At 55.0% G+C, this 10,182-nt stretch overlaps 1 protein-coding gene across 5 annotated transcripts in view; it reads right to left on the bottom strand.

Annotated features, from left to right (window-relative positions):
• Window positions 1-61: 61 nt before the first annotated feature.
• Window positions 62-10,182, bottom strand: part of LOC105484786 (SRY-box transcription factor 13) — a 58,004-nt gene continuing 47,883 nt past the window's right edge. For 3 of the 5 annotated variants that reach the window (XM_011746726.2, XM_011746730.2, XM_011746733.2), the window contains exons 8-14: window positions 8,926-9,011; window positions 8,512-8,674; window positions 7,946-8,055; window positions 7,689-7,797; window positions 7,133-7,276; window positions 6,090-6,306; window positions 62-5,098 (exon numbers count right to left, since the gene is read on the bottom strand). In XM_011746726.2, the coding sequence (XP_011745028.1) occupies window positions 4,822-5,098; window positions 6,090-6,306; window positions 7,133-7,276; window positions 7,689-7,797; window positions 7,946-8,055; window positions 8,512-8,674; window positions 8,926-9,011 (1,106 nt within the window). In that variant the 3' untranslated portion in view covers window positions 62-4,821. The remainder of the gene's footprint in view (window positions 5,099-6,089; window positions 6,307-7,132; window positions 7,277-7,688; window positions 7,798-7,945; window positions 8,056-8,511; window positions 8,675-8,925; window positions 9,012-10,182) is intronic. The other 2 variants (XM_011746731.2, XM_011746732.2) reach the window with 1 other exon arrangement.

Here is a 10,182-nt window from a genome sequence, read left to right as displayed (position 1 = left end):
AATGGTGAGGAACTGACCCCTGCGTGGGGGCTGAGGGGTGCTGTAACCCCTCCTGATGTCCACCTGGGCTTCATGCTGAAGTCAAGGTAGCCACCTGCACACATCCTCCTGTGCACCTAGCTCCGAAGGCTCTGGGCAGGGCCCCTATTTCTCTCACTCAGCTTCTCTGCCTTTGACTCTCTTGGTAGAACCTACCAGTCAAACCTGGTAAAGCGCTGCTTAGAGGGAACTAGGCTGTGGATTACAAGGACTTTGGCTGACTCGGGACATGAACCAGTGACATCCTAAAAAGAAGTGCTCAGGACATCTTTCTGGGTCATCTCTGGCTCCCAGCTGTCGGTGGGGTGGGGAAGGGGCTGCTCTGCCTGAGAACAGGCAGGAGTGATTTCTGGAACCAATCCGTCACTTTCTCAGAAGGCCAGAGGGAAGGAAGAGCAGAAACTCAAAGATGAGAAGGAGGCACCCCTCTTAGCAGCCCAGTCACTCCGGCTGTACTTCCCAGGCTGTGCACCAGGCAGCAGCTGCTCCAGGACTGCCCCCCTGCCAGTAAGTGCCCAGTGCCCTTAGGGGCAGCAGAGGCAACAGCAGCAGCAGCCTGCCAGGTGGACTCTGGTTGTTTGGCTTTTGCCTGCAAAAAGCACCCTGGTGCCATGGCAACCACTGGAGCTGGCACCTTCAAGGTCATGGTGATCCAGCATAGCCAGGCCTTCTATGGGCAGCAGCCTTGGGGGTTACCAGTGGGGGGGACATGGGCGAAAGAGGTGCCCAGACATAGGGATGGTGCCAAGGCTGGTCAAGTAGGGGCTCCCTGGGGGTCACCCGTGGGGTCAGGTGGTCACAGCCACGACCTGTCTGGACTAAACAGCAGTGTCCCCGCTCCTTGTTCCTCTCCGAGCCACCTCTGGAATTGAGGGCAGAATTAACACTGTGAAGCCAGCTTTGTTTCCAGCCTCCTGGGCCTTGATGCTGTTGCGCTGGAGACAAGTGTCCTACTGGTGAGTAGGGAATGGCTGGGACAGAGCCCCCCCCAAGTATTATCCTGTGCCCCTAAGGCCCTGGCCACCATCTGCATGGGAAGGAATTAACAGCAGCCATCATCCCACTGCTGCCTCTAAGAAGGTATTCTCATTCCCCCAGCCCTCCGGCGGAGTGAGCTGGTGTGGTGGCAGGGAACACAATCCTGTCCCCCAAAGACTGCGAGTTCCTCCTTCGCTCCTTTCACTGCCACCCCAGGCTAACCAGCACTCCTGCCCTCCTGGCTGAACACCGGGCCTGGGAGCCTCCCAAGTGTGATCTGGGCTCCACCCCCTCGGGCCCCTTCCAAGACTCTTAGCAAAGAGCTCTAGTTAAAGGACACCCGGGCATATCCATCTTCCCAACGGGCTCTGCCCCACGGTCTCTGCCGGAGACGCACGGAAGGGACGAACTTGTGGCCCAGCTTTCCCGGTAATGACCACGCCACTCTGCTCCTGGCCTCTGCAACCACCTGGCCCCATCCTGCCTCTCATGGGACAGGGGGTGGGGCTCCATGGCCCGCTACTGTGTCTCAGCAGATGGAATAAGGCAGGCAAGACAAGAGCACTTGGAGAAGGGAAGAGGAACTCAGGACCGACAGGTGGGAATGAGCCAGGTTAGGAGAGTCTTGAGACTGGCAGGACCTGGTTTGGAAAAGTGGAGGAGGCCGAGGGCCGAGGGCGGAGCGGGGAGGGGATAGACAGTGGGAGGTGCAATGAGCAGCTCTCCATCGTGACCACCAGGGGGCAGGCGCCACCGCCAGCTCCTCCTCCCACATCTGCCTGCATCTTTTCCAGATATGGCGTGAGGAGGGAAAAGGAGAGGAGGCTCTGAGAACCTGGGCTGGGGAAAAAACAGCCAGCCAGCATCCAGGACGCTCCGCAGACCAAATGGCTGGGCGCTTAATTCTTGGGCAGTCTCTATTCCACACCCTCCCAACTTTGTAGTCCTAGAATCGACCACACCTGCCCTCTCTCACCACTACCCTCTCCAATCTAGAAATCCCTCCACCAGGACTCAAGAGCTTGAGGACTTCCCGAGTTGGGAAGTTCACTCTTATTTGTGGAAAAGGTGTTCTTTATGTCAAGACAGCCTTGAACCTCATCCAAGAGCTGAAGTTCTGCCTCATGAGCTTTGTGGAATACTACTTTGCCCACCTGGCAGCTTTGGAGAAAGCAATCCTGTCCTTTCTGTCCAACTCTGTCTTGTTTTCTAGAGGAAACATGCCTGACCCTTCTGAAGACTCCTCTAAGGACAATGTCCACCAGGATCCCTCCTGTGCTCCTCCATGTGGGGTGCCTGCTTTGGGGCCCCTCCATTGTGAGGCCAGACTTCCCTAGTGACGAGGTGAGGTAGGGCATGCTGCCCCTGGGACTAGGTCTGTGTGGGGTTCACTGGACCATCACCTCCCTTGTTGTGAACACAAACCTCTATTAATTCAGCCCAAGTCCAACTCTTCCACAAGAACTGCCATTCGGTTTTGCTGTCCCCACTCTATACTGATGGGATTAATTTTTCACCACAAGATTTGTCTCTCTAAAGCCTGGTTAATATGCATTTTTGAGGCATTTCAGTCCGTCATCCGGCCCTTGCAGGCCTATTACTTCTCCCAATGTGATAACTAGGTCTGAAGTGTTCATTCAAAGCATGTGTCATGGAGAGCCTGAAGCATTATCATTAGAGACCCTGCTTCATTAATTAGCATTGTGGGGGCCTCAGCTGGGCTTCAGGGTAAACCTTTGTGAGCCCTTTTCTGAGAAAAGGATCCACAGCTTTCATTAGAGTCTCAAAGGGCTCCTTCTCTGAATAAGAACCAGGTATAAGGTTTAATCTTGTTGTTAGATGAGGACAATGAGGCCCCAAAGGAGAGACCTGGCTCCCACTCCCCAACCCCAGCCATGTGGCCAGTTCTAGGGAGACCCTGAGCTTCCTGACTCCTATTACAGTGCTCTTACTATTGCCTTCTTAGGATCCGGGTGGCCTCACCTCCTCAAGGTAGGGGCATTCAGTGTGGGCTCTGTGGTCACTCAGGTCACTCACAGACCTGGCCTGGGATTCCCTTGCATGAAGCCGATTCCTACGAAGCCCCAGGCCTGAAGCTTTTGCAGGCTGCCACCAGGGGACAGTGGTGCCCAGGCTGGTGGCGTATTTAGGAATTCTGGACTTAAGCCAGCCTCCCTCCTCCCCTGCACAAGGGCCAGATTCTGAAATGATCTGTCTTTATTATGTCATCAGAAAACAAAAAAATCCCCCGAGTGTAAACAGGAGAAATGTGCTGGTTAAGTTACTCATCATTATCTTATTATTAACAAAATAAAGCACTATCTATGTTTACAGTCATAAAAAAAGAAACAGCCTGGAGAGAAGTGGGGGCTTTGAAGATGAAGAGAAGACGGGGGCAGACACAGACTCCACATCTGGCCCTGTGGGATTTGGGGTTCCCATACTGATCCGTGGGCTGTTTAGATCTTTAGAGTTAGGTGACAATGGGATTTGATTTCCTTAGGGAACAAACTTTGTGAAACCAATCAGAGGCTGAGATCCAGTCCCCAGTATAGAGTGGGGGAGGGGACAGCCGGCAGGTGAGGAGCAGGGCTGGGTGGGAGAGGCTGAAGCCCAGGAGTCTTCTCCACCTCTTCCAAGAATGGGGAGCCCCCCGCCCTGTGCTCATGAGGGAGGAATAAAGACCAGCTGCCATGGAGAGCCCCTCTCCAGGGCCTCTGACGCTGGCAGGAAGGGGAGCACCATCAATCCTCCTGTCCCGACTCCCTCATGGGATCAGGTTGGGACCAGGGGCGGGGGCACCAGGACAAAGCCCCTTGGAGGCCGAGGCACATTCCCATGCTGATCAGAGCTAAAAATGGCTCCGTGGGAACTGACTGGCAGAGCCAGGGAGGGAGTGAAGGGGAGGGCAGGAGGAGGTCAGGGAGGCTGATGAGCCCAGGGCAGACCAGGGGCCTACACAGACCCAGAGAATCTAGAGGGCAAAGGGAGCACGGACAGACACCAAGAAAGAGAGAAATAAAGGGCCTTGCAGAGAGACAAGGCCAGAGAGAGACAGAAATGCACACAAGGAAACACAGAACCTGAGACACCCAGACTGACAAAGAGGTAGCAATTTGGGGACAAAGAGAAGCACAGAAAGAGGCTCCCGGAGAAGAAGGAGTGGCATCGAGAGACACACCCACAGGAACTCAGCAACAGTGCCTGGCACGTAGTGGGCACTCAATAAATATCTTGTGCAATGAATGAACAGATGAAACACACACACGTGCACACGCACACACACAGCAGCCAGAGGCGCAACGGGCTTGGCAGAGATGAAAACAGCAAGGGACAGCCAGACCCTTTCGCACAAAGTGCAAAGCGATCCTGGTGATAGACGAGCAGTCTGGGGGAGTGTGGGGGGGGTGTTGGTCCCACAGTGGCTGGTCCAGCCAGGACAAGAATGGAAACAAAGCATGTGACCCCAGGGAGACAGGTCAGTAGCCGCCATACCCCAGGTGAATAGACCTGCAAGAGAGGAGAGTCACACAGTGTCCCCTGGCCATGAGCCCTAAAGGCTGAGGTGCTCAGCCAGCTCAGCCCATGGCCATATTGCAGTTCCTGCCCACCCAGGCCAACAGCTCCTCAGGAAGGGAGGGCACCTCTCCCCTCATGAATGTATCTACAAGTGCACAGCTTTGCCCATCTCTGGGGCATGAACAAGTCCAAGTACCAACATAGTCTTAGGTTGGCTGGCTGTGCCCATCGGGTTGGGACGAGGTCTTCCCCAGAGGAGAAGGGGCCGGGCCCACCCAGCCAGGATCAGTCTGTGAGCACCACCAACTCCCCATCGCTCTTCTCTTCGCCCTCCGAGTCCTCGTCCTCGCTGTACCGGTACATCTCGCCATCAGCCACCGAGTGCCTGTCATCTGCGCCCTCGCCCTCCTCTCGGAGGCTGCAGGTGTTGACGATCACAGGCATGTTGGGGTCCAGGCTACGAGGGACATAGTGCTCCACCAGTGGCTGTGCCAGCGGCATGCCTGCCGCCCGAGGGTACAGGACATCCGAGGAGCTCATCTGCACCTGGCCAGCCTGCGGGCTGTGGGGCAGAGAAGGGGCATGGTGACGGATGCACACTTGATTCAACCCCAAACCCATCTCCCCTCCAAGCCTCCTCAAAGTGTGCACTCCCACTCCACACACTCTTGACTGTGACTTATATACCCTGCCCCCAGCCTGCTTTCTGATGGCCAGATTCACTGAACCTACAACCCTGCAGATGACCTGCAGACCCAGGGCCATAGATGTGTTCAACAGACAATATTCTTGGAGGATCATGTTCGAATCCAGTTTTTAGAAACTGTGTATTTTGTTTTCTTTACTTATATTTAGAGACAGAGTCATGCTGTGTCACCCATGCTGGAGAACAGTGTGCAATCACAGCTGACTGCAGTGTCAGCCTCTCAGGCTCAAGTGATCCTCCTGCCTCAGCCTCCCGAGTAGCTGGGACTACAGGTGTGCACCACCACACCAGGCTAATTTTATTTAAAGATGAGATTTCACTACGTTGCCCAGGCTGGTCCCAAACTCCTGAGCTCAAGGGATCCTCCTGCCTCAGCCTCCCAAAGTGCTGGCATTACAGGTGTGTGTCACCACACCAGGTAGAAATTGTATATTTTAAATGCCCTGGGAGATGTCCTGTTTAAAGGAATAGACTAGGGTGCTTGCTTTAGTCAAGTCAGGAACCTTTCTGTGTGATGAATACTTTTATTTCTAGCACCTTTGAATTTCTATTGAGTTCACTGGCAGTGGGATCTACAGGCACTTTCTCCAGGTCCATGTGGCCAGTCCTCCAGTCACATTCCTATATCCTCAGCCACTGAGTAGTCACCACAGTCACATACATAGCCATACACAGTCGAGTCGCACGTGCAGGCTCAACTACACACAGATAACACACACACATAGGCATCCACACAGCACCCCTGGGGTCACACACAAAGGCAGGCCACACACTGACACCCAGCCACTTATGAGAGCTACGCATGCACACACAGTCTCCTGGCTGCCTGTGGCAGGGGCCTGCTCACGGGATCACGTAGCTCTGGCGGGCATCCTGACGCCGGGTCCTCATCAGGGCCTTGTACTCCCCCACACGCAGCCGCTTGCCCTCCACGATGCAGGTGCGCTTAGGCCGTGGCTTGTACTTGTAGTCAGGATACTTCTCCAGGTGCTGCCGGCTCAGCCGTGCCTGTTCCTCATAGTAGGGCTGCTTCTCCTGGTTGGTCATGGACTTCCAGCGAGATCCTGACCCAACCCCCCAGGGGCAGGCAGTCAGTGCTGGGCTGTGCTGACCACCCCAAGCCCCATGCAGGACCTGAGAAGATCTTGGTCCCCAAGTAGGTCCACAAGATAATATATGTGCAAGCACTCAGCAAGGGCCTGGCCCGATATGGGTGCTCCTTGGACGTTGGGCAAATGAATGAATGAAGTTAGCCTGTATAGGGGTATCCAATTGCCAGCTTACGACTCAGTATCCACCCATGTTCCTAACAATGCAGCAACTTCCTTGAGCCTCTCTGGCCTGCCTGATTTTCATAAACAAAAGAGCAGCCACCTCCGGCCTTCAACAACCCAGACAGGCTCCCTGCTCAGGGCAAAATACCTGATGTCTCAGTCGACAAGAGTCCTGCCCTGCGCTGACACCACAGGAGCCTCAGTCTTGAAAACAACTGCCCCCTCGAGCCCCATCTGCCCTGCCCGACGTCCCTCTGTGGCCACAAGTAAGGACATGTAACTAAAAAAAATCTTTCTAGTGACAGCCCAGAACACTAGTCTCTCCTGTTTTCTGCCAGAGCAAGGGTCTGGACAAACATTTAGATCACGAGTACTAAAGAATGTAAACACACACACACATTCCTTGAGTTCTTGAGGACAGATGCTACCAAACACGTCAGTGGTAAGACCCCAGGACCCAGCTGCCCTCACATCCCCAGCAACTCCTGCACCCTTATCATCAGATTCTACTGGAGTCCAACACAGTATGGAACATCACCAGGCACGCCCTAAATAGACCCAGCTGGCTCCCGCAACCAGGTCATACTGAACCATGGCCCCAGCCACTGGCCCTTACCAAGGATCTTGCTGATGCTGGAGTTGTGCATGTCTGGGAAGGCTTGCAGGATCTTCCTCCGCTCGTCCTTGGCCCACACCATGAAGGCGTTCATGGGCCTCTTGATGTGGCTGCTGTTTCGGGACTCGGGGAAGTGGCGGGAGCCTGGGAGACAGGAGTGAAGTCAGCCAGGCAGCCTGTCTGGGATCCCAAGAGTGCCCCAGGGCCAGCAGAGAGACGTCCCCTACTTGACCAGCAGGAGGCACTGAGGAGGCTCCCACAGCAGTCAGCCAAGGAGGAGCAAGGCAGGAGCAGATGGGGCAGAAGAAACAGCAAGTCATCAGCAGAGGCCCAAGAAAATCACAGCGGTACGGCCTCAAGAGAGAGCAGAAACTCAGCAGCCACAAAACTTAGGAAAGCAGACTCAGAGACAGAGCCAACAGACACATAATGGGACAGCGGAGGCACACACACCTCGAAAGGACCCAACAGACCAAGGGAGGGAAGAGATCAGAGGCAGACACAGCCTGTCCTGGCAGGATACAGAGTTGGGCCCTCCTGCCCATCAGCCCCGCACCTGAGCCCTCACCATCCATGTCACAGCTCAGCATGGCTTCCTCCAGTGGGTGCACGCAGCCGTCTTCCAGCCGCTCCTTGGCTGGGGATGAGTCCAGGCTGATGAGGTCCTAGATTGACAGGGGCAACCTGACATCAGCCTCTGCTGCATCACCCCACTCCTCTCCCTGCTCCTCTCTTGGTGGCCTCAGACTGTGTCTTCCACCCCTGGCCACCATTTGTTGCTGCCTCCAGGTTCAGGGGAGTGGGGGACCTTACCTTACGGAAGGGGGTGTTGGGGGAGCCTTCCAAGGCCCCACTGTGGCTGTGCAGCAGCTGCCGAGCATCCTGGATGGCTTTGGTGACAGCATCCCCTTCACCAAGGAAGCCTGTGGGAGAGGGCAGAAGGGACGGAAGAGAAGCGAGAGAAGCTGAGGGCATCAGCCCAGTGTGAGTCCAAATTCCATCAGCCTCCCGCCATGCCACTCCCATGAGGCACCTGAGTTACTGTTCCCTCCTGTCCTTCCGCGGGGCGGCTGCATTGCACGTCCTCAAGGGGATGCCACTTACACTGGCTATTTGTTGTGCATGTCAATAGACTAGAAATGAGAATCGTACCCCCTGGAACTGTGCGACTCTGGCCTGAATCCCTGATGCTTGGAACACCCAGAGAGATTATGATGAGGGAGAGGAGGAAAGGGATCTTCTGCTAAGAGCAAGTCTAACGCCTTGTTTGATAAAATCTGGAACCCAGGGAGGAGAAGGGACCTGCTCAAGGTCACATCATGCCGCTGGCCCTCCCCTAAAGAGGGCTGAGGGACAAGTGCAGGCAGCAGGAGGCTTACCCAGAGGCAGGCTCGGGGGGCTGGACTGCAGGTCCCGCGTGGGGCCTCCATGGCTGGGGGGGCGGGGCGCACAGTTGCTCATCTTCAGGCTTGGGGAGCTGGAGGTGTTGGGCAGCTCAGGAGCCTTGGGCTTGGCTGTGAGGTTCAGGGGCTGGGAGGGCTCCTGAGGGAGACCCGGCAGGTCAGAGGATGACAGACACCAAAGGAGACTCCCACAGCAGGACAGAGAGGAAGGGAGGTGAGCATACCCAGAACACACAAGGAGATGGACAGAAAAGCGGGCGCAGAAGGAGCAGGTGAACAAGAACACAGGATGCCAGGGCTCACCAGTCCACACCCCGCAGTCCCCTAACACGGCAGCCGGCCGTCATAAGCTCGAGAGGGAGCCCCAGGCCGGTGGGTAAAGGGCGGTACCTGCAGGGGGTGGTGGGCGGCCATGGCCCCAGGCCTCTTCACCACTGGGGCAGGGGGGCTGTGCAGCAGCTGCAGCGGATACTCCACTATGGAAAAGGCGGCAAGGAGAAAAGTCCTGGATGAGCACAGAACAGCAGACACCCTGCTTGACGAGGTCCCAGCACCACAAGGTGGGCAATAGCTCGGAGCTGGGCCAGCTTGGTTCCAACCACTGCCCTCCCCAGCCCCAAAGCACTGCTGGGTGGCTCCTATCCCCTCACCCCACACTGCCCCTCTGCACGCTGACTGGTATCTTCAGCGGGTTCCCGCCCTTCCCAACTCACTCTAAATAGAGTTTCCCAGATTCTAGAGTCCCATCCAATGGCACAATGAGAGAGGGTACACCATCTATTCATCCAACAGCTACTTTTATTTTGTACCTACTGGGCACAGGGCACAAAAGCGGCTGCCTGTTGTGTAGAACGTCTCATGTGTATCATCTCACAATAATACATTGTATGTGATATGTAACGGGCTGAATACATCATCATCCCATTTTACAGAAAAGAAATGAAAACCTTAGAAGTCAAATGGGGCCAGGTGTGGTGGCTCACGCCTAGCACTTTGGGAAGCTGAGGTGGGAAGACTGTTTGAGGCCAAGAATTTAAGACCAATCTGGCCAACATAGCAAGACCCCCATATCTATTATGAAGAATTTAAGCCAGGTGCAGTGGCTCATGCCTGTAATCCTAGCACTTTGGGAGGCCAAGGTGAGTGGATCACAAGGTCAGGAGTTCAAGACCAGCCTGACCAGCATGACCAACAAGGTAAAACCCCATCCCTACTAAAAATACAAAAATTAGCTGGGCATGGTGGCAAGCGCCTGTGATCCCAGATATTCAGGAGGCTGAGGCAGGAGAATCACTTGAACCCAGGAGGCGGAGGTTGCAGTGAGCTGAGATCACACAACTGCACTCCAGCCTGAAAGACAGAGTAAGACTCTGTTTCAAAAAAAAAAATTTTAAATTTTCAAAACTAAAAAAATAAAAAGAAGAAGAAAAATGTGTTGCCCACAGAGCTACGAAATGGCAGCATCAGGATTTGAACCCAGGACCTCTAGACTCCACAGCCTTTCCTTCTCCTTGACATGGCACTCCTACCTACCCTATCTCACTCCCAGGCCCAGCATCCAGGTGGAGAGGTGGAGAGATAGGCCACATGTAGAAATCACGAAGTGCATGGCAGGTGGTGATGAGAGCCACACAGGCAGAACACCAG

This window comes from Macaca nemestrina, chromosome 1, assembly GCF_043159975.1.
Source record: "Macaca nemestrina isolate mMacNem1 chromosome 1, mMacNem.hap1, whole genome shotgun sequence".
Taxonomy (NCBI): Eukaryota; Metazoa; Chordata; class Mammalia; order Primates; family Cercopithecidae; genus Macaca; species Macaca nemestrina.
This window is presented reverse-complemented; position numbering and strand designations above follow the sequence as displayed.